The sequence below is a fragment of the Lycorma delicatula genome, chromosome 6 (genome assembly GCF_047948215.1).
Source record: "Lycorma delicatula isolate Av1 chromosome 6, ASM4794821v1, whole genome shotgun sequence".
NCBI lineage: Eukaryota > Metazoa > Arthropoda > Insecta > Hemiptera > Fulgoridae > Lycorma > Lycorma delicatula.
In genome coordinates, this window is record NC_134460.1 from 121,561,690 (window position 1) to 121,587,988 (window position 26,299).

General features: G+C 29.6%; 1 protein-coding gene across 1 annotated transcript in view; it reads right to left on the reverse strand.

The window, feature by feature from the left end:
• The window catches only part of l(3)72Dn (UTP4 small subunit processome component l(3)72Dn), a 57,978-nt gene that overhangs the window by 1,101 nt on the left and 30,578 nt on the right, over positions 1 to 26,299 (reverse strand). Inside the window, exons 12-15 of the mRNA XM_075368454.1 lie at positions 18,500 to 18,595; positions 11,356 to 11,541; positions 5,685 to 5,771; positions 3,198 to 3,338 (exon numbers count right to left, since the gene is read on the reverse strand). Of these exons, the coding sequence (XP_075224569.1) occupies positions 3,198 to 3,338; positions 5,685 to 5,771; positions 11,356 to 11,541; positions 18,500 to 18,595 (510 nt within the window). The remainder of the gene's footprint in view (positions 1 to 3,197; positions 3,339 to 5,684; positions 5,772 to 11,355; positions 11,542 to 18,499; positions 18,596 to 26,299) is intronic.

Consider the following 26,299-nt stretch of genomic DNA (forward strand, 5'->3'; position numbering starts at 1 on the left):
TTCACAAAAAAACTAACTTTGTTACAAAAAAATTATCAGGTGACTTAGATGTTACTCCGGCTTGCTTCCTTCAAAGTATTCTTATTGCACTCACTCTCGGTTTTTTTTTTTTTTTTTTTTTACTGTTAAAACCTCTCCTTAGAATACTCTTTATGGAACAGCGCAGTTACCCCACTGAATTTTCCTTAATCTTTGATTATTTGAAAGCAACAAATTTCAGTTTTTTAAATAACAAAAGGTAAATTAGAACCAAGTTGGGAGTGTAAGGACACTAAGAAACAATGGTCAACATACATTTAGCCAAAATTTAACTAATAAGAAAACACTTATGTGAGCATGCTGTCATGGTACAGCAACTATGAATAAGACCAGCAAATACCTTCAACCAGTAATTCTTCATTGCTTTTCTATGTATAAATGTCAAATAAAATTCACTGTCTATTGAGTCACAGAAAAACTCATAATTGTCCCAAAGGGGACAAACAAAAAACACATTTCAATAGGAATCAACATTTCCTGATGCCAGAATATTTTCTTCTTCTTTTGCTTTGATAGAAATGAAAAACTAATTACCCAACGGCTAAGAAGATATATTCATTTCCATACCACAATCATAACCAAAGTTTCAAGACTTGTTATGAAAATTTCCATAAAATTTTGGTCATGCAAAAAAAGGTTGTCCTGCCAACTTTGCATTTTTCAGTCAGCAGCAATGGCATAGAATTAAACCAAAAAGATGTACATGTTCAGTTTTTCAGTCAAAATGAAATTACATAAAACTTATCAAATTCCAACTTTTCTGACGCTTCTATGGTAAAAATAAACCAATGATTTTTTTTTTTCATAAAAGCTCATGGTTTACAATATCATTGCCAAGGTTTTTAATGATGACTGTTAAGCTGTTTCATTGTCTTCAATAGTTACCCAGTTAGAAACAATTAAACCACCTTAATCATCTTGTCACATTTTAAAAGTCTTAGTGAAAGTTTTCTCTTCCTTATAAAAATATATACATATATACGTGCACACACATTGTTCTTAAATAACTTTCATCTTATTCATCAAATAAAAAAAAATTGAAAGTAATATTTTATTTATTTATTTTTTAACATTCTAAAATAGTATTAAATAATAACAATTTAATATAAATAATTTTAAATATTAAAATTAATAAATATTTAATAATAATATTAAATAAAAATAAAATTTTTAAATAATTTGTTTATAGTAGTGTAATAAAGTAATCTCCATTTATAACATGAGCACTGAGCGACTCATCATTAGATACACATCTCAGATGCCATCAGTTGGTTACCTTGAACAAACTGATAGGAAATAGTGTTCATGGACAAGTCCATAGAACAGTTGCTACCACACCAAGTTCTAATAATGAAATATATCCAGGCATTATCTGACAGCAGCATCAGCTAACCAAATAGTGCCAAAGGAATACCATGTATGAAGCTAGCTAAGGTGGCTGATCCAATCACTTTGGTTTATGTGCATGTGTGTGGGCACATGGATGCAGAAAATAAGTCTACAAGCGATAAAGATTCATTCAACTTGCCATAAAATATAATTAAGGAATAATCCTCTCACACCAGTCTATGAGGATTGCTAAAGAACCCTACTTCACAACTATAAAGCAGATGGTACCACACTTTCAGGAGTTCATCACATTCAAGAATACTTTTTCAACTTTGTTTATTTGTGGACAGGCTATACATTAGCTATAGTCTGATTTCACAACAAAATATACATGGCGTTTCATAATGTTCTTCGGAGTTTCAAAAATTCATTAACAAAAAATTATTTCACTCATAAGAATAAAACAAGTACTGTACGAAAGAGTACTTCAAATAGTTTTTTCCACATATACTAGGCAGTTAGTAAACCATTTGCTCGCTAGGCATCGACAGTAGAGAAAATGGCTGCCACGGGAAGCAAGAAGTCGTTTTGTGTGTTAGAATTTCACTTTTCAAAGTCAGTAATTTCTGTGCAACGTGCGTTTCGGTTGAAATTTCATAAGAAGCAACCAAGTGACAATTCAATTCATGCATGGTATAAACAATTCAGTGAAACTGGTTGCTTGTGCAAGCAAAAATCAACTGGTCGTCCATCAACCTCAGAAGTCAATGTCGAGCAAGTTTGCGTGCAAGTTTCATTCGCAGCCCATCAAAATCGACTGCGGCTGCAGGGTTCCTAATTCCATAAAAATTAGGAATTCCAAAAACAACAGTGTGGAGTGTTCTCCGTAAATGTTTACTATGCAAACTGTACCATCTTCAATTAATCCAGCGTCTTTCTGATGGATATAAAACACGTAGGCTCAATTTTTGTTTACAGTTACAGGAAAAGATGTTGTTAGATGAAGGTTTTCTAAACAAGTTAATTTTCAGCGATAAAGCTACTTTCCATATTAGCGGCAAAGTAAACCGTCATAACATGTGAGTTTGGGGAACTGAAAACCCACATGCTTATGTGAAACACATTCGGGATTCTCCGAAAGTAAACATTTTTTGTGCGATCTCTCGTGAGGCAGTGTATGGGCCGTTCTTTTTTATAGAAACGACAGTAACCGGCATGATATACCTGGATATGTTACAATTATGGCTTATGCCTCATCTAACGACTTCATTTTCCAGCTAGATGGTTGTTCTGCCCATTTTCATAACGAGGTACACAACAGTACAACATATGTAAAATGTACGACAGTACCTTAACACAACATTACCTTGGTGGTGGATAGGACGTGCGTCTGAAGGGAAGACCAACACATTATGCTGTGGCCACTAAGATCACCAGACCTCACGCCATGTGATTTCTGTCTCTGGGGTTACGTCAAAGATAAGGTGTTTATCCCACCAATGCCGCATGATATCGCTGAGCTAAAGGATCGCATAATCAATGCAATCGACTCTATCGAAAATGACATGTTAGAACGAGTTTGGCAAGAGCTAGACTTTCATGTTCATGTGTGCTGTGTCACCAGAGGAGCACATATTAAACATTTATAGATTTTAACAAAAACTGTTTGAGTCCCTGCATCACCTCGTGCAACTTTCATTTAGGTAAGTGAAATACTTTTTTTGTACTGAATTTTTTTAACTCTTAAGAGCATTATGTATGAAACGCCCTGTATATAAAAGTTTAATTTTACAAATGAAACTTAAGTTAATTTTTTTAAATGAAATTACCTGAAATTTTTCATAAACATGGAAACCTTCATCATCAGCCAAATCATGATTAGAAATTGTACAACTCTTTTCAAAATATGATTTTAAATTATGAAAATGACTATAATGAGTTTTTGGCCGATATTTATTCTTCTTAGATAACTGGAAAAAAATAAACATTAAGTTTACATAAAAATCAAATTTAGAAGTTATCAAAATTGTAAAGTATTTCGCTGAGGTTGTTTTGATTTTTTCATTTAATACAATTTTAAGACACAACAATTTTGCAATTATAAAAAATAAAAGGTTTTTTCTTCATGAAACTAGTTATAATTAAAAATTGCACGTAATAAAAAACGAATTCTTTATTTTTTGCTATACATTATCAGAGCCATCATATAAAAAGACTTTCTTTTGCAATTAATTTCATTTTCAGATATATATATATAAATATATATATGTACAAGAGAATAAAAATAGATAACAAAAGAGTGTAAAAACTGAGTCTGAACAACAAGCATTTTGCTAGACTGTAGAAGACCTTATGACTACAAGTCATAAGGTCTTCTACATATTCTAAGGTCTGCCATATTCTACAGCCCACTGTTTTACTGTCAAAAAATAAAGGGAAGAATCCTTTAAAGTGGAATCTAACTTTTTATGTATTTTTGGTTTAAATACTTTAAAACAAAGTACACACTTTATGACAGCTTCAACTTCAATTTTATCCATTTTTCAGAAAATGGCAAAACTTGTTTGCTTTATACAATCGCCATTAATAAGCAACTGAACACAAGTATCTGACACTTCACAATATGCCATCTAAAGGATCATACTTGACAAACATTATAGTCATATGGTTATACTTGCACCATTTCTATGTCAGGCCAAGAACTTTCTAAATGACCCTCATAAATATATATATATGCATTAAATATCCATCAGCTAGTGCTTAATCACAATCCGTCACTGCTATCAAGGTATGCAGATCCATACTTGGATTTTTTGCTTCTGCTGTATGCTATAAAACTTTTCAATATTTGTTTCTTTTTACATAATTAATTCACCATATAAATTTATAACCTGTGCATGAGAATGAAGAAATTCTGTAGCAAAAGAAAAAATCATGCTTCACTCAAATCTAGGACCTCTCAGACAAAAGCCTGAGATGCTACCTTGAAACTTGGAATATTCAATATTTTTTTATACTCATTTTTAGTTTGTATATTTTGTTATCTGTTACCTCTACTTCAATTGTTATTCTCAGTATTTTGGAAATTTTATACACATAATTATAATTATAGATAGTAATAACTATAATCACTGAAGAAGTCTTCACTGACTTTTACTGACCACTTTTCGTTTTACTTACGTGAATTTTGAAAACTAATGTGATAATGATTTTATATTTATTTGATCAACCTAAGCACAGAATAATAAATAGAGTAGGATGACACTTAGCTTATTCCATTATGCATGCAAAAGCGCTTTCACAAATTTCTCGCATCATCAGTTGCATTAAATTACTTTTACAAATTATTCATATCAAATTACATATTAAAATTAAAATAAAAATTTAAAAGTTAAAAATAACATATATAAAAATATGACGTCAATTATAAAAACTTAATTAAAAATAAAAATACATAAGTAGTTTAAATAAAGTAAAAAAGCATGTGGTCTAGCTAGCCAATGTTACATAACAGTACAAAGTTGAAATATAAATTAACAATGTCTGAAAAAATGTTGCTATCTACAGCAACTTTTATAATTGTGTCATTCTCATACTCAGTTTGAAGGTTTATCAAATTAAATTTACTTTTGTATTTATATATAAAAACTTTTTCTAAAATTTCCCTATTATTTGTATTAATATTGAATTTTTTAATTTCCAGTATTTCTAAATTTGTTTGAATATCAGATACTGAATGTGTATTATTAATAAGATGATCAATCAAATCAATTCTTAAATTAATATTCTAAGTGTAACAAATAAAATTTTCTACAATTTACTTCAAAATAAAAAACTTTCTTTAGTAAGAAAGAACACACTACAGTTCATCATACATTACAGTATCTGCTGTCTGTTTTCTTCACTGAGAATCTCTTTTAAATACATGCATATCTCTAATATATTCCTTTTTTCACTTAATGAGTATCCCTAATTTTTCTTACAAGTGATCAATCAGTTTAGACTGAAATCCATCATTTAGTTTCTTTACAGCATTGTAAAGTATCTGTATTCCACTCTTGTTTACAAACATCCTCTATCTCCTCCACTTAACTTTATAAAGCTTTTCTCTTCTTTGTCTACAAACTTTATTTTCTTCCCTTTCCCAGTGTCTGCATACCTTATAATTTCCTCTGGTTTCTTTCATAACATCTTCCTTTGGATTTCATTCTTCTCCCTATTACAAGCCATACAGTACTTGTGGTACTGTCTTCTTGATCACTAAAATATTAATTGATCAAATTGCAAAACTATACTAAACTCATCTGTATACTTACATTTTCTTTAATAAATGCCAACTGGTCATAATTTTTAAAATCAGGATCTCGTTTCATCCTCTTGTTTTCATGTCTGACACTTACAACCTAAAAATATTAACACAGAGGATTATTTTAAAATTTTATCTAAAATTATCTTTATAATGTAACTTAACATTCATAAAATAAGGTACTCTACAACAAAACCAGTATTCATTAGAATTGTGAATAAGATTGTAAACTGTACCTTTTACAAACTGATGTTTCTACACTACATACAAAGTTTATTTACATGTTTCTTAATTTATTTTTAAAAAAAAAATTAAATTAATTATAATAGGTCTTGGGTTAACATGAGCAACTACCCCAATCAGAGGCAATCCTTCTAAAATTGGTCGTCTTCTTTTTTCTTCTTCCTTCCTCTTTTTTTTCCTTAATTCTTTCTTTCTTTCTTGACCAAGCATGGGAGTTTGGTTTCATCTGTGGCATCATGCTAGCACCTTCTGGTAGGCAGCAAGACAGATACTTCTTTATTAAAAATTCATGGGGTGGTGATTCTGAATACCTGTGGTACTGTCTAAGCACTCTATTTTCTATCTAGGTATGGCATAAAATGCCAATTAAGTGGATGATGTGCCACTTGGTAAAGCAGATTCCTGCTTTAAACTTGATTGATGAGAACAAGTAAATGATTCTAAATAATTTGATAGATTTAGAACAAACAATAAAAATTTTAAAAATATAATACTACAGAAAATATAGCTTACAAAACCTTTTTGAATTATTGTGCACTACTACTTCTCAAAAAAATTACAGAATGTAATATAAGCTATAAAAAATGTGCAATAGATGCAATCTTTGAGGATTTCTAAACTGCACATTTTCTAAATAACGAATGTGTTTTTTAATAATCTAAGTACAATAGTCAAACAAGCCAAGTTTTTTTATGAGGTTTTATAAGGAATTTTGTAGATTCTGTTGACAAAATATCATGGTAGTGCCAGTAGCTAAAAAAAATTTCAATTTTATTTAATCAGATACAATTATTATATATATATTTTCTTTTAATCTATAAAAGTCATTTATTTTCATTAAAATACTTCACAAATTCATTTGATTTCATACTAACTTTTTTTTTTTTTTTAATTATCAAAATCAAATACTGTTTGTTTGCAAACCTTATTACATTTTTATATTTAATTAATTATTCATTTTTAGTTCTACAGCTTTTGTCTAAATTCTATGAATATGTTTAGCCAATAAAGGTCTCAAAATTGATCCCAGAAGGACTAGAAGAACTCTGTATTTGGTGCCTCTGAATCTCTGGGAGTAAGATTATTTAAACAAAAGTACTTGCAAGAAGAGTTAATGCTAGCTGTGAATGACATGACTAACAAATTTACTCCCACAGATAAACAAAACCAATATAATTGTAAAAAAAAAAATGAGTAAAAATAATCTATGAATAAATCTTTTAAATTATAATCAATTTAAATGATACTCAGGAAGTATCAGGATGCAGCTTAGTTCAGTCAAGTTCCAAAGTAAACAAAGTCTTATACTGACTGACTCCTACATGATGTTCTACACAGACTGTCCTGAATGATGATCTACCTAATTACATTATTGGTCACCAAACCAGGATCCACACAAAGACAGACTGAAACTGGGAGACAGTACTGAGACTATTAATATCAAAATTTCTAACCTAAATAATTTCAGCTCCACTTTTAACTCTAATAGTATTGTTCTTTTTATTTTTCTAATTATTGCTTATAACTGAATACAATTGGATTTTTCTAATAGCAGCACCAAAGATTAAGATAAAAGATATAATTGTTTCTGTTCTCCTTGCACCTTATGACTTAGTATAATCAAATATTTTAACATCTTAACTGATTTTCTGACAATGAATTAAAATTTTTTTCACGGATAGTTCTGAAGATATGATATATTGCATATACACAGTTTGCCAAATAAGTAATGAGACTGAATTTTTTTCTAGGAACACTTTTAAGAAACATGCCAAATGTGATAACCATTTCACCCGCTAAATTGTGCTGAACACGCAGACACTTCAATCGTGTCGATGACTCAGCCAGTGCATGCACAGCAGCCATGAACTTAACGTTGTGCAAGTAGCAATGGTTAAACATAGCATCACGGATCAAAGAGCTGTGATAAAATTTTAATGTAAATTAGGAAAAACAGCATTAGAAGTTTACAAAGGTGTTTTAAGTTCGCCTCAGAGACAGAACATCAGAGTATGGAATGGCATGGAACATTGTCACCGAGAAACTCAGGTTTCAGAAATTACACATCAAGACAATGGTGATTGTTTTTTTCTATGGTTCTGGAGTGATCCATTGTGAATTTCTCTCTGAGGGTACAACAATGACCGGAAAGTATTACTTAAGAGTCATGCAATGTCTATTTGCTTGCATGTGTTGTATCATGACGCATCTGTTCCAAAGTAAGAGTTGGGTTCTTCTGCATGACAATGCGCTGGCTGACTGCACACTACCCATGAAACAGTTTCTAGCATCGAAACAGATCTGTGTGCTCGAACACCCATCCTATTCGCCTGATTTGGAACCTGCAGACTTTTTTCTACTTCCAAAAATTAAATGAGCTTTAAAAGGAGAATGTTTCAGTGACACTGAGGACACCCAACGTGCTGTAACCAACAGACTGAAGGAGGTACACAATCAGGATTTCCAGCGTTCTTTCAACAATTTGTATGATCGATGTAAACATGTGGAGGTGCAAGGGGATTATTTTGAATCCATCTAACTGCAAAATTAAAATAATGTTCTTAGTTTCAATGTAATGCTAGTTGAATCATTACTTATTTGGCACACTGTGTATATGCCATATACATTTATATATATATGTATATACATAAAACTTGCGTAAGATATGCACAAGCAAAAAGAAACAATAGCTAAAATGATAGAATGCATAGTAGAAATTTTGATACTAACAAAGACCAAAGAAAAACATACCTTAAGATCTAAAATATGACCAGCATTGCTGTAAGATATACAAGGTGGATATGATCAAAATATAATGAGAATTTTTTTAATTCTGCATGCTGTCTTTTTGAGTTTGTTTAAAAATTCTTAGTTCTTCTTTTTCCCATGCCATGTTAGGACTTTCTATAATGTATATCAGTGTTTTCAGCTATATTAGATATGTAATTTAAACTTGACAGCCAAGTAATTATTATGTATTATATTATGAATGGCAATTTATTTTATTCAAAAATGATGGAACAAAGGATTTGCATTAAATTTTGCGTTAAAAATGGAATAAAATGCTAAGTGGTAAAAATGTTAGAGAATGGTTGTTTTTGGAATAGATTTCATATTGATATCAAATGTTTATGAGTAGTATAAATGGTTTCTAGAAAGCTGTGAAAATTTAAAAGATAACATAAGTGTTGGATGTCCGAACACATTAACAAACCAATGAAGATATCGACCAAATAAAAAATGTTTTGATCAACAGTCATCAAATCGCTATTAGAGAAGTTCCTGAAGAGGAGGTATCTCTTATTGCTTGTATGAAATAACTTTGATTGACAATTTTGGATATGAAATAAATAGCAGAAAAATTTGTTCCAAAACTGTTTAATTTTCAACAAAAAGCAAATCTCAGATCAACTATTAACAATGACTCTGAATTAATTTAACAGATGAAAAACAACAATAGAGATTATATTTAAATAGAGTAAGTTTCCAGATTAGATCAGTGCAGCAATAGTAGAGTTGAAATGGGTAATACTCATTGTAACTAAGACACTCTTCTGAAATCTTTCTTTATATTGTTACTTGTATGTTGCATTTATAAGAATTTTTAGTACGTAGCTGTGATATTATGAAATGTGTGTGCTTTTATAGTCATGTAAAATATTAGAACATGACTAAACATGTAGAGTATCTTCAATGTTAATGAGTAATACAATGTTCAGAAAATAACCAAACATTATTTTATTAATCTTTATTATTAATTTTATAGATTGTTGGTCATTGTCCCCTTCAAACTACTCTTCTCTATTCACCTACTTTTCCCACAATGTTTTCACTTCGCAAAACAGTCCTGCAAAGCTTTATTTGAAATGGCCTTTAAGGTCCATGACAAATTTGCTTTAATGTCATAAATAATCATCACTAATTTTAATTTAAATTTTAATCAGAAATAGGAGAAAATCACAAGAAGCCGATCTTGCAAGTAGGGAGGGTGAGGGAGGACACTCATCTGATTTTTGACACAAAACTGACAAATTGACAGAGATGAGTGTGCAGATGCATAGTCATGGTGAAAGATCCATGAGTTTTCTTGCCACAACTTCGGTCTTTTTTTGAAGAATTTTTCACATAACCGTTGTATATTTTCTTGATAGTATGCATGGTTCACTGTTTCACCTTGAGACAATTATTTAAAATGCACAACTCCATTAAAATCGAAAAACACAGAGCACTTTGACACTGGATCGAGACTGGCATGCTTTCTTGGAGCGTAAATATGCTTTGCTGATCCAATGTGATGATTGAACTTTTGTCTTGATGTTGTAGCTGTAAACCCAGCTTTTGTCTCGATCCTTTGCATGAATGTTTCCATCATCATTGGCTTGTTCATGAAGTTGCCGACAAACATACACTCAATGTTCTTTCTGCTGTTCAATCATCAAACGAGGAACAAACTTTGCTGCAACTCAATGCTTGTTCAATTTTACAGTCAGAATGTCACACCATGATCCAATTGAGATGCTGACCTCTTCTGGAAGTTCTCTTGCAGTCAATTCCTGATTTGCATGCACCAGACCTTTGATTTTCTGAACATGGGTATCATCAGTCGAAGTTGAAAGCCTTCCTGGTTGAGGGTCATCTTCAACTGACTGATGACCACTTTTAAATCGTAAAAACCATTTGTAACGTTGTGTATGACCAAAAGAAAGTTTTCTCCAGTTTCACACAAAATTTTAAGTTGTATCATTGCTCCCAAAACTTGTACATTACAAAAACCGCTATTAACACTTAAATACATTGCACTCAAATAACAATAACACAAAAACTAAACAAGATATCAACAACCCAAGAACATGTGGTTACAGAGGAGGTTATGTGGAACACGATGATGCCAACTGCGCATCACTAAATATCTCCACCATTCGCGCGTAATTAATAATGTTCGGTTATTTTCTAAACAGACCTAATAGTGCAACAAGACTTTTAAATTAAATGTAAAACATTTTCATTGATTACTATCAATGATTTTATAGTAATGTTTGTAAACATTAATATTTTTTCAGACATTTTATTATTTTCCATATTGTTTTTTTTTTCTATGAAATCTTAAAATGGGTTTAATCACAAAATTTTATTTATCATTAATGTTATTAATTTAACCTTTTTTGTTTATTTAATTTATTTATTTAATCTGTTTATTTAATTTAACCATGTTTTTTATTTATTACTTTAATTGGTTTTCATATTTAACAATTTTGTAGTCTTGGAAAATATTAATTTTAGATATGTGCTTAACATTTTGATATTTTTTTTTCTAAATCTTGTTATTCTGAAAACATATTAACATATTAATTTGTGAGGTATGACAATACTTTATTTTTAGCTTTGTGAAATAAAATGACAGATTAAATAGTAAATAAATAAATAAGTAAATACTGTACCTTATTTTTATCAAATACACATATGACTGATGATGAATGTAATGTAATAACATTTCTTTTATCATAATCAAATGAAATATTTGTAACTGGTAACTTGTGATATCCAAAATACTTGTTCAATAATGAAGAATTAAATGATCTTGAAAATGACGTGTAGTGCTTCAAATCAAGTGAGAATTCTATAAACTGAAATGAGAATATATACATTAATATATTGATAACGATTTAATATACTTGTTGCTACTATTGTTTTTGTTATTATTATTTATTTTATTTTAATAACAATTCATACAAGGGAATTAATTACAAAGGTAAATTACAAAAAATATATATATATATATATATATTTCTTTACTTAGAAATTACAAAGAAGTTTTTTCTAATTTTTTTGTAACTGTAATTTCTAAATTTAGGTAATATGCCAGGAAATTTCTTACTGGAAAAATCTCTCTTGATTAATATCAAGGTCTCTTGGTTATTATTAATTTTATAACCTAAATAAGAAATTTCCGCAAATTCTATAACTTGTGTTCTCCATTAACAAACATTTAATTTTTCACTATCATTCTTTTTGGTTCACTTCATTTTATTCTTGTTTACTTTCAAATTGAATTTCTTTTAACTATTTCTAATTGCTAATTGCATCCAAAATAACATAATTAGTGAATTTTAATAGTGTTATTTTTTTCTGGATAGTTATTCTAACTTCAAATGTTTTTTTCCTTTTAGTTTACAGCTTTTTCATTAAATAAATTAAAAAGCACAGGGATACCAATATTTTGATGCATTCCTTTCTTTACAGAAGCCTGCATTTCCTCAGTATCCACTTGTACTTTTTGTTCTCATTGTTACTCTTGTTCTTCTCTTTATTATCATTTTGTATTTTTATATTCTGGTAAAAACTGCATCGTAGCAAGGCATCATAGATGTAATAATTGCTTCAATTTAACAGTGAAAATAAAAATAAAAATGATCGTTATTTCTAATCAATAATTTACTCCATTTTACACCTCAGATAATTAATTTACTATAGAATATTAAGAAACAAAATAATTACAATATTTAAAAATACTCGTTTTAAATACTAACTATTCAAATGTTCTAAAACAATGTTTTGTCTAGCATGTAATTATTTCATCCGGGCAATAATTTTTAGTAATTAAGATGCTGCTAATTTGCAATTTTGCAATAACAATAGAAGAATATTTGAAATAACATATCAAAATATTGAATACTTGAAATAAACCTTAAAAATTCAGAAACTTTCTAGTTTAGTGACCTTCAGATGGGTATGTAATAGATACTCCTAGCACAACAAAAGAACAATCTGAAAATATGTCAAGAGATGAGTAATTTTATGTAAGCAAACATGTTTCTAAAGTATAAAGATGTATTTTTAATTTCTCTTTTATTTTCAATTAGTTTATAATTGCTATTTATTATTAAATTACTATTACTATTAAATTGCTGTAACTATTTACAGTAATAATGTCAAGAAACTATAAACAATTTATAATGCTTTATTATAGTTTACAACTTTGAAGTGAATATTAATGCACTTAGTAAGTACACTTTGTTTGGTTGACCGTCATAACTAAATTAATTTTAAACTTGTTACAAAGTTATGCTTTTATAGTTAAATACATAATTTTGTTTACAGCTATGAATGATGATATCCAGCATAAATATTCATTAATTGGTAGAATTTTAGAAAGTTGTAACACAGTATTTAAGTTAACATTTGTTAAAGAAATTGAGATGCTGATAAAAAATATGAACTGAATGAGATCAACAAGTGAATTCCATACAAGGTAAGCAAAACTGTATTAAATTTCATTACTTATGTTACTTGAAAGTCATTGGAATGATTATCGTCAAGTTATTTTTTTTGTGATCAAAATTTTTGTGGTACATATGCAAATTCAACTCTTACTCTTGATCAAAACAGTACAAAATTGTAATGAACAAAACACATCAGAAATTTTCATTTTTAACTTATAGACTTAATCACATAAATTAATGACATAAAATCAATTTTTTCTCTCCATTAAATTCATATTTTCTCTCCATATTTTCTTATTCATGATTACAATTCAATTATATAATTCAATAGTATTTTTCCATAAAATATTGTGTAACTTTTTGTAGCATGTTAAAATGGTAATAATTCTAACACCACTTAACTAAACACATGTGTATAAAAGAAATATTTTTATCTATAAGACAAAGTATAACTAAAATCATTTATATTAAAACAAGAATATTTGAGAAAAAGAACTTTATCAGAAAAATTTACATCTAAATGAAGAATAAAAAATGTTGGACCACCTCAGTACAACTGAAAGAATTATCTTTATATAACTAAGATAATTCTATTAACTAAATAAATAAATTTTCAAACAATAAAGTTTTGGATTTAAATAGTTTAATGAAGTGAATTCAGTGATTTAGCTTCTAAGGAAATCAAATTCTCTTGACATAAACTAGCACGTAACCAATTACCTTCACTTTCTTTCCAATACAGAAAACACAACAAATGTAAAAAGTTACATGTGTGATATACAAGTGTGTCATATTACATTATGTGACATACAATTGCATATCCTTACAATTACTGCACGAAGACCTTAAAAAATCTATCATTAGCTTTTTTTTTACATCTAACAATAGCTAGAAATTATTTCAGATGTATTAATACTAAAGAAGAGAACAAGAGTACTGGTCAGTTCCTTTCTCTTCAACATTTAAATTAAATTACAATTTTATTCATATCTGTGGATAATTCTACATTATAAAAATCATACCTAGAATGAACAAGTATGCTAATTCACAAGGTATGTGGCACATTCATAAAGTAAGGGTCATTTGGTCATTAAAAAAAATTAACTCGTGAAAAAAGGTTTTTACTTAATTTTAGTTTACTGCATATCTACTTCACTTTTCCACATAATCGCCATTCAGTTCTAAGCACTTTTTGTAACGCTGCACCAGTTTCTTTAATCCCTCTGCATAGAAGTTCACCACTGGGAATTGAACTAGTTGACAACGGCAGTCTTGAGTTCCTCGTCATTTTCAAGACATTGTCCACCGAGCCACTTTTTCAAATGCATGAAGAAAAAGTAGTTGCTAGGTGCAAGGTGGGTACTCTATATGGAGGGTGATCAAAAAGTTCCCAATGAAAATCTTCATCTTCTTCTTGATTAAGGCAGCAGTGTGAGGATGTGCATTGTCATGAAGGAGGAATACACCAGATGACAGTTTTTCACATCGTCGATTTTGAAATGCACGTCTCAGTTTGGTGAACATTTCACATTACATGTCAGTTGTAATTGTTGATCCACGTTCAAAGAAATCAACCAAAATGACACCCTTTCCATTCCAAAAAACATTAGCCAACATTTTTCAACTCGAGTATGGAGATTGCTTAAACTATTTTGGTTTTGAGGAACCTGAATGGTGCCACTGCATTAACTGTTGTTTCGATTCTGTGTTGGTGTAGGATATCCACATCTTTATCACCCGTAATAGTGTGGGAAAACAAATCATCTCCATCTTGTCGACAGCAGTCCAAAACAGCTCGTCCACTACACATTCTTTGCTCTTTGTGTTGGTCAGTGAGCATTTTTGGTACCCACCTTCCACACAATTTGTGATAACCGAGCTTTTCTGTGAAAATCGTATAGATAGAGATGTATCCAACACGAGGAAATTCATCAGTAAGAACACTAATCGTCAATCGCCAATCATATCACAATTTTCAGTTCACTTATTCAACGATTTTGTCAGTCGGAACACTGGGCCTGCCACTCCGCTCTTCGTCATGCACAATTGTGCGGCCATTTTTAGTCTCAACACCATTGTCTAACCTTTCCATCACTCATTATTGTAGGTCCATACACTAGGCACAACTCCCAATGAATTTCAGCAGCTGAAGATCCTTTTGCACATAAAAATCAAATTACGGTGTGCACTTCACAACTGACAGGGAAAATTATTATCAAGGACATTGTGATATGCATTCACCGGCAGGCAAATGACTAATGAACCAAACAACTGCAGTGGCTTTGTAAATAGCTGATAGATAGCCCTGCATGTATGAAACTGTGTTCAGACCAACTAATATTTAAATAAAAGCCAACGGCCCCTACTTTATGAATATGCCTCGTAACTTCTCTAGCATTTCTTCTTTAGCATTTGCCTGGAAGAATAAAGGGAAAAACTTAATTAGAACAACATTAACAATTTATAATTAATAAACAAAAAAGAGATTTGATTGCTGTTGATGCATAAGTGTAATAATTTTGTGTGATACACATTGCAATGTATTAAGGTAATAAAATAAGCAAAATCAGCATAAAATATAATGATAAATTCTTAAAGTTTTAACAGAAAAATATTTGAGTATAAAAAAACACAGAAAGTTTATTTATTAATCAGTTTTTTTTTTTTTAATCTAGAATACAATAACAATTTTTCTGCAAAAAATACCTTGTAATTTAATTTAAAATGATTGGAAGATCTTTTGGATAACTCTATTAAAAATAGCAATGAAACCATAATGAAGTTCTTTCTCAAAAACAAATATACTCTATCCTTTAATGGAAAAATAGTTTCACTTCCTTTTCAAATAAAAAAGAATACTATTTTTTTTTAGAAATCGTTTACCAAAGTTTGCATATCCATAAATATAAACCCATGAAAATATTAAAATCTTCAGTTTATTAAATTTATACATGAGGTGTGTTCAAAAAGTAACAAAAATTTTGCGGGTTGTATTAGTCCCCAATTCTCTGGATTTTTTCGTTGTTGTATTGGTAAACATATCTGAAAAGTATCTGTACATTTTTAGCCACACTGGATGTGGCTAAATGTCTAATTGTCTGTTGTCAACTGTCAAAAGGATAACACGTGTTTTGGTATGACTGGCGATTTTTTTATTTGTATAAATAATGAATCAGAGAATTTGTGTTACATTTTGTTATAAAAATGGAATAAAGTGTAGCAATGTTTTAAAAATGTTAAATATTGCTTTTGGTGAGTCTGCTGAGTAAAGCAAGGTTTACAAATGGTATAAGCATTTCCAAAGTCATGAAGACATTGAAGATGACGATTGCAGCACATCAAAAATGATGAAAATGTGAAAAAAGTGAAAGAAATGATTATGAATGATCACTGAATCACAATCAGAGAAGTCGCTGATGATGTTGGGATATCAATTGTCTCATGCCATGAAACTTTTTCGAATGTTTTGGGTACGAAACGTGTGACTGCAAAATTTGTTCCAAAATTGTTGAATTTCAAACAACGCAACGAATGGTAGTTGCTCAGAAGTCGCTAAATGAAGTAAACAACGACGCAGAACTACTGAAACAAGTCATAACAGGTGATTAAACATGGGTTTACGGATATGATGTCGAAACTAAGGCTCAATCGTCTCAGTGGAGGAATTCTGGAACACCAAGACCAAAAAAAGCTCAACAAATACGGTCAAATGTGAAGGTTATGCTCACATGTTCTTCAATTTTAACAGCATCAATAAGGAGCTACAAGTTCAATGCTGTTTGCGTGAAACAATCTGAAAAAACACCCAGATTTGTGGTAAAACAATTTATGGCATTTGAACCACAATAATCCTCACACTTCATTGCTTGTTTGTCAATTTTTAGCCAAATACAATACTGTAATGATACATCAGCTGCTACATTTGCCAGACATGCGCACAAGTGACTTTTTTCTATTCCCAAAAATAAAGAGAACCATAAAGCGCCGTCGTTTTACAAGCATAGATGAGATTAAAAGTGAATCGCTGAAAGAGCTAAACATTATTCCAAAGATTGAGTTCTAGAAGTGTTTCAGGGATTGGTAAAACGCTGGTATAAGTGTATAATATCTAATGGGGACTATTTTGAAGGGGATAGCATTAATGTAGACGAATAAATAAAATTCTTTGCAAAAAACAAAAATTCTCATTACTTTTTGAACACACCTTGTACATGATTTTTTCTGAATAATATATTTATATTGACTTCAGAACTGATTTTGAAATCTAAGAATTATAATGACTTTTTAATAGCACCCCAAGGTACAATATTAACCCACCGGGTTGGTCTAGTGGTGCATGTGTCTTCCCAAATCGGCTGATGGAAGTTGAGAGTTCCAGCAATCAAGTCCTAGTAAAGGCAGTTATTTTTATATGGATTTGAATACTAGATTGTAGATACCGATGTTTTTTGGTGATTGGGTTTCAATTAACCACACTCATCTCAGGAATGGTCGAACTGAGATTGTACAAGACTACACTTCATTTACACTCATATAAATCATCCTAATTCACCCTCTGAAGTAATACCTAAATGGTAATTCCCAGAGGCTAAACAGGAAAATCATAGAAAGAAGAAAAGGTATAATATTGTATTTTGCATGAGAGAGTAGATAAGCATAATAATTATTTAATAATTACGGCAAGCTTAGCTTTTATTATGATGTTTTAAACTGAAACAATACCGTTTGATTTTTTGCAAACAAAATTCAACTGGATCATCTCGTAAAATAAAATACCCAAAAATTTTATGTTAACAGTTAACAGAAAAATATTACACTTAAGTAAATAAGTTTATAAACTCCATTAATATATAACAAAGATATAGAGCAGTATTAACAACCTTTTAGCAAAAATGAATAAATTAAATAACTGTAAACACGGCTGGAAAATAAGTTTATTCTCATATTGCTTTTTATCTAATAATTATTTGTTTTTATACAAAATTTTATCTAACAATTTTGTTTTAATGGTTTTATCTATCACTTACTACTATAATAATCAGCTATTATGACAAAAATGTCCTGCTAATGGTTTGGATTCAAATGTAGCAAAAGTTGCAATCAATTTTAATTGGATTCAATTTCTACTTGACAAAAATAATTTTAATACTGAGGTTCAATAAATGGCACTCTCTCAATATTGGTTGGTCTGAGATTGCTGGACAAGACAAAATAATATAATAATAATTAATTTGGTCAACATCTACTGTGAGGTACTACAATACCAAACAAATATATAGTGTATTACAAAAAAGAAACCAATAAAAAATATCAATTTTTTTCACATTTAAATCATTACAAATAAATATTTAAAAAACATTACCAAATAATCTGAATAAACTGCATACAAAGTATTTTCAGTCGGGTGAAATGAAATAGCTGTTGCAGGTAGGTTGTATTTCGGCAGACTTGTATGAAACTGTAAAATAAAGGTAGAAAACAATAACTCACAATAATATAAAATTATTAAAAAAAATTTGTTACATTATTTATTTATTTATTCATTCATTCATATAGCAGCAACAAGAGTTGACACCCAATTACAACAACTAGGATAATATCAATCGTCCAAGAATGCTGATAATCGTCCATGTCTGATCGGGGCTTGAATCTGACACCTCCAGATAAAAGCAGAGATGTTACCACTTTGCCACAAAATCAGCATCAATCCACAGTTATGATGACCATGTTGAAAATAACCACCTTCCAATAATATAAAAGTTCAAACATCTGTAGGTTTAAGATCAACCGGTTTGTTGACAATGTTTGGTATAATAAAGTATGAGGGTTATTCGGAAAGTAACTTCAGATTTATTAAAAAAAAACACCAATTGATAAAAAACAATTTATTATATCTGTCTTATAGCTATATCTTTTAGCTACTTTTCTACATAACTGCTGTCCAAATTAAGGCAAATGTCATATCTGTAAAAACGTTTTTTAATGCCCTCGTCATAAAACGCTCCCGCCAGTGAATTAAGCCAGATAGTATCATCATTTTTTAAGTGCAAGTGCAACTATTGCTTTTTAAGCGTATAATAATGTACTATAAGCTAAAATTTGACTGGCACCATGGCATGCCGATGACAAGCAATTAAAATTTTTTTTTTTCTTTTTTATTGATGTTTAATAATGATGACATCATTTGTAATGCTTCACACCATTACTATTCACACCATTTTACTAAAACCACTATCAGAAAGAAAGTTCATTCATTTTATTAACAAGCTCCCTAACTTGAACAAAATATTAAATGCCATGAATTCAGATTCTGAACAGCCAAATTTTTCAAGTAGTACATCACATTATGTTTTAAGATCAATAAATTTTCATTTAATGTCTAGAAAAAATAATTCTTTATTGATTGAACACAAAGACATTATTTCATGACATAGGGAATATTTAAGAGAAATTAAGCGATTTCATGAAGAACATAAGACAATTTATTACTAAGATGAAACTTGGATTAGTACAGAACATGTACGATGGGAAAAGGTATGGATGGATAAAGAGATAAGAGTGCAAAAGTCAGTTTTATGAAAGGTTTGTCAAGTGGGGTAAAATCCTGGCTAGAAAAAGTAAACGATAAATAGTAATGCATGTAACTTATTTTCACATCCAACAGGTATTTGAATCATCACAGCAAGTGAATGTTGACAATTTTATTTAGTTCTTTAAAAAAATTGTAAAATTATTGCTGAAGGATCTGACATAATAATAGATAATACACCATACCATTGCCTGAAAACTGAAAAAAATTTCAAACAATTTGACCTGAAAACCAGAAATTGCCGAATGGTTAAAATCAAAGAAAATCACGTACACTGAAGATATGTTAAAAGTAGAACTTTTAAAAATAATAAAATCAGTTAAACAAAGATACATTCATTACCAAGTAAATGAAATTGCAAAATCAAAAAATTGTGTTGCGTCTTCCTTCATTCCATTGCCATCTTAAGCCTATACACTTGATACGGGCACAAGTCAAAGGCTACATTAGAAGTAATATATAACATTAAGTTAAGATGTAAAAAATTTATTGACAGAAACTATTAATACAGCAGATGTAAATGCTTGGAAAAATTGTACTCAACATGTAATTAAAGAAGAAAAAAGCATGGGAGGTGTACATACAGTTCCTATGAAAATATTATTGAAGATATTATGATAAATTTGGGAAACAATGATAACAGTTCCACAGACAGCAGCTTATTAGGTATTAAATAAATGCATAAAAGATGTTGTCCCCAACATCTTTTTTTATTTTACTTAATGAAATTTTAATATAGCAGAAATGTACTTTCTTCAAATTTTTATTTTTAAGGTAAATATATAATTTCAATACAATTTTTTAATTTTTGTACTAAAGTTATTTTTACTTCAACATTTTTATGTTACAAGTAAAGAAAAATATTTTTCTCAGTTGGTTTGTGATAAATTAAATTAAATTATAATCATCACACTGTTGTGTTTTGGTTTGCTACACAGTTTCAGTGAGACAAAGTTTAGTTTTAATATTTCATATTTTTTCATATGGCTTGTACACAATATCATTTCATATTTAATTGCACCTGTTTTTTTAAAATCATTCCTGTTTAAATTCAGAGTTGTCATAAAATAATTAAAAATAAGAAAAAGTTAAAATATACATAGCTAATGCTATACAACATATTTCTCCATCATGATACTGGTAAATGCATCAACTTATGAATTTCTGGCACATTACCATCAAACTTTCTGATGAGCCATTCCTCCATAACAAGTTCCATGGCTTGCTTTGGATAATTTACAACCACGGTTAGAAATTCCCACTTCGCCCTATGCTTGCACATTCCCCATCTAGTCCAAAATGAGCATGCATCTTCATTTTCTGACATAAAGTATAAAGGGGATCTTAGGCAACATCTTAAAAGCTTTTTCCTTATTACAGGAAGTTATTTTCCTTATTACTGGCAGCCAGAAAATGTAGATTTACATTACCTATAATAAATTACATAAAGGCACTAAATTTATGTCTAATATATTAATTTATGCACTCACTGCTCATCCAAACTAGCGCAGCATATAAGTTGTGGAATAAACAGTTCGTTGAAAATACTATTTTGATTGCCTTCAGTGATGTGACTCAAATTGTATCAGTCAGCTACTAGATGTTCTGTCCTTACTTTTACTTTAGCTGTAGTGTTTTTCTAAATAAAAGATCAACTGTACACAAAGTGTAACTTCTGTAATTTATTTTTTTATTTTATACTGAAATTGAAACTTGAAAGAAACTTATTTTTTTCTAAATTCTACAGCACTACAAAATAATAATGGTTAATGGACTTTTAATTCATCTTCTAGTAAAATTTACATTTTCATTATTAGCTGCTGTCTGCCTACTAATTTCTATTGTTCAATTGTTAGTAATCTTTTGTTTTGAATATTTCAGCAGTAAGTTGTTTGATTTGCTAAATTCTTATCAGAAACTTAGCAATACTGTTTTTGTAAAAAAATTTTAAAAAAACAATTACAATCAGTCTAAGTCCTTAGCAATAATTAAACTAATATCTTATAACAACATGATGGTTCCACAACTGAAACATCCCTAACAGCTACTAAAAAAAAAAATGATCTGATTAAAAATAAAACACCAATAATTAGTAATATGATTAATAAATTGACTCCCTTAGATCACTGAAGTTAAAAAATGCTAATGTAGTTGTCCTTTATATGGGAGCTACACATTGCAAACATTCAGTATAGAGTAAGCATTCAAAAGGTTGGGATGAGATGAAGCATGGTAATTAATCATTAACTGCTGAAAAAATCTAAACCTTCTATTAATAGAAACACTGAAAAAATTAATAAAAGAACTGATGTTAAATTACAAACACAAATAGCTTTCTTAGCAATCTGTGAAAAAAGTAGGAAGGCAGTCATGCTGCTAGAATAATGCGGTAAAGTTATAATTAAAATTTTTAATAAAATTTTACTGGTATTGAAAATACTAAAACACTAGTTTATAATAAGACATTAAACACTAATTTATAATAATACTGTTTTACCAGAATGGCTAAAAATCAGTTTCCCCAATTACTAATAAAAATTGTTAAATAAAATAAAGATTCTTATAATTATATTAGTAAAATACTCAAAAGAAGTGTTCAGCATGTTTTTCTACTCTTATATTGTATTTGTAAAGGTACTTAACTATTGAATTACTTTTTTTTTTAATTTTTTTCCGATTTCTAAAACTGAGTTTTTAATTGACAGCTTGAGGTACTTCAGTTCATCTGGATTTCAAGAGAATACCATTCTTTAAAAATTCTCCAAGTAGAAGATCATAGAGATCAAATTACATGATAGTGACCATTCAATTGTTCCTTGGTGTCTTATCCATTCAGGCAAAGTCAGAATGAGAATGGGTCTCCAACCTCAACACCATACTGAAAAGATATCTCACCTTAATGCCAAACATAGAATTATTAATAGCTTGGGAATAATATTTCATAATATATCGATATATTATGTATCGATATATCGATATATTAGTCTATAAACGCCAACATACTTGGCGTTTATAGACCTAGAAAAGGCATTCGATAACGTAGACTGGAATAAAATGTTCAGCATTTAAAAAAATTAGGGTTCAAATACAGAGATAGAAAAACAATTGCTAACATGTACAGGAACCAAACAGCAATAGTAATAATTGAAGAACATAAGAAAGAAGACGTAATAAGAAAGAGAGTCCGACAAGGATGTTCCCTATCCCCGTTACTTTTTAATCTTTACATGGAACTAGCAGTTAATGATGTTAAAGAACAATTTAGATTTGGAGTAACAGTAAAAGGTGAGTAGATAAAGATGCTACGATTTGCTGATGATATAGTAATTATAGCCGAGAGTAAAAAGCTTTTAGAAGAAACAATGAATAACATAGATGAAGTCCTACGCAAGAACTATGGCATGAAAATAAACAAGCACAAAACAAAAGTAAAGAAATGTATTAGAAATAACAAAGATGAACCTCTGAATGTGAAAATAGGAGGAGAAAAGATTGTGGAGGTAGAAGAATTTTGTTATTTGGGAAGTAGAATTATTAAAGATGGATGAAGCAGAAGCGATATAAAATGCCGAATAGCACAAGCGAAACGAGCCTTCAGTCAGAAATATAATTAGATTACGTAACAAATTAATTTAAATGTCAGGTAAAGATTTTTGAAAGTATATGTTTGGAGTGTCGCTTTATATGGAAGTGAAACTTGGACAATCGATGTATCTGAGAAAAAAAGATTAGCAGCTTTTGAAATGTGGTGCTATAGGAGAAAGTTAAAATCAGATGGATGGATAAAGTGACAAAAGAAGAGGTATTGCGGCAAATAGATGAAGAAAGAAGCTTTGAAAAATATAGTTAAAAGAAAAGACAGACTTATAGGCCACATACTAAGGCATCCTGAAATAGTCGCTTTAATATTGGAAGGACAGGTAGAAGGAAAAAATTGTGTAGGCAATCCAGGTCTGGAATATGTAAAGCAAATTGTTAGGGAAGTAGGATGTAGGGGGTATACCGAAATGAAACGACTAGCACTAGATAGGGAATCTTGGAGAGCTGCAATACATATATATATATATATAATATAGCTATAGTATTATATACCGGGATAGAATAAATAAACATCCCGGTAATATTTATTTTATTTAACTAATATATAGAGTTATTCAAATATTCAGATTCAGGGAATCTTGGAGAGTATATATATATATATATAATATAGCTATAGTATTATATACCGGGATAGAATAAATAAACATCCCGGTAATATTTATTTTATTTAACTAATATATAGAGTTATTCACGAAAAATGTAATAAATATTTTACGACGTGTTTTACACGTGAAATAAAAAAACGTTTATATCATATAAACATAGGTTTGGGAATTCTTTTGTTAACGAGTGTAGGCTGGCGAATGATTTCTTCGTGAATTCTGCGTCTTGGGTAAAATTAATCCAGTTTCATTCCCATTATTTTTTTTTTAATTTTGTTCACAAATAATTTTTGTTTTTATAAACAGAGATAGATTTGATATAAATAGCAAGGATATTTTTCAAACAAAGAACAAATTCAGTATTTTTTTTGTAGAATTTTATTTTTTAAATAATTAATCAAGAGTGTAGCACCGTTTTGGATCGCAGCACCACAATCTACATAGGTTACTGAGTAATAAACATTTTTTTCATAATTTTATCGTGTATATTGTTATTTCTGTGGCATTTCTACCAAACATCTACTTTTTCTGAAAAACGTGCTTGAGGCTTTTAACTAGTACTTACAAAATAGGCTTGAAGCCGTCAGGGTTAAGTATAACTTTGTATTTAATTAGTCATTTAATATTAAAATATTTATAAAATAACTATTTTAAAATTTGCAAAAATAAAAATTTATTAGGTATATTTTAATGATTTTGAAAACACTAATATCATCATCATAGTTTTAATATAATTTTGTACAAGAAATTACAGAAATAGTTAGTAGTCGTTTATAATCAACATTAACCGTTTTTTTATTTTAATACACTTTGAATGATAGTTTATAAATATATAAAAAAAGTGATAGTCCAACCATGATTTTCTTTGTAACCTCTTAATAGGTAGCATGAATATCTTTTTACATCGAGATGAATCTTTTTCCAAAATAGATGGGTAACATTTCCTTTCTTCTTTCTTCTTATAATGTATATTATATATAGTTTATAGATAGGTCATTTTGTACAATTTTATTCAGACTTTATGAAATTGGCCGATATATGGCATGTTTTAATTTGTCGTTGGTAATCATTAACGAATTATCAGTTAATAATAACCGAAGCAATTCGTTTTATCCTTCATCTTAATATCTTCAAAACTAACAAAAAATTGAGATGGGGGCCCACCACCCCACCTCACTTAATCCCACCCCACCATTATTGTTATGGTTCAACCATGTTTACTCTTATTATTTTTTTGAAGTTATCTAACTTTTATATAAATACCTTTTATTATTATTCCTTATTCTATTTCTTTGTTGTTATCTTTAATGATTCTTGTTTTTCTTGAGTTTATTTAATTTCGATTAGGATTTCTTTTTGTTGTTGGTATTCCCCTTTACTTCAAATTGCAGTGGTTTTTTTGGTGTTATTTAAATTCTCTCTTTACCTGTGAACTTTTTCTTTTTTTTCAGCTATATATTTCTTTTGATGTAGCTTTTATATGATGTCAATGGAGCAGCAGAGATTCAATATGTGTAATTCTATCAGAAATTCTAATAGAACTGAATTAAAAATTAAATAACAGTTGCTTAGAAACTGTCTAAAGAATGCATAAATATAAATTATCTATATAAATAAAAATGTAAATGTTCGTATGTTCACACACACACACACGCACATGCACACGCGCGCGCACACGCGCACACACACACACACACACACACACACACACACACACACACACACACACACACACACACACACACAAACTCACTAACTGACAAATTTTAATAATTATCAACTGGCCTCAAAGATAATCTAACTTAACACCCCTCTGAACTACTCTGGATTGTGGGCCACTTGAATTCATCAGTGTATCAGCTTAAGTGTAACACAAGTAAAGTGTTAGATTCTAAATGCGGTGTAACTAACACAAAACAAACCGAAGGGTTTCTTGGAGAGCTGCATCAAACCAGTCAAATGACTGAAGACAAAAAAAAAAATATCGATATAGGGATTGCCTTTTACACTTCCGTCTATGAAATAAGTTTCCAATACCCCTTTTATTGTCATCTAATACTGAACATGAATTCTACATAAAAGTTCCTTTTTTTATAATTAAGGGAAAATTTTAATCAGACCAATAAACATAATTATGCCAATTTATTGAACCATTTAATTTGATGTGCACTTTATCAGACCATATCACTAAGTAGAAAAATTAAGATTTGCTTCACAAATAATAAATTTTTAATAAAATTTCACAATTCAGTCAAATTATCTTTAAAAAGTGCATGACGTAATATTGGTCAATAGCACTTGAAACTCATTTTTTTAGAATCTTTGAAAAAAGTTTTCTTAGTATTTCCATCTAACAGAAGTCTTTCTGGTT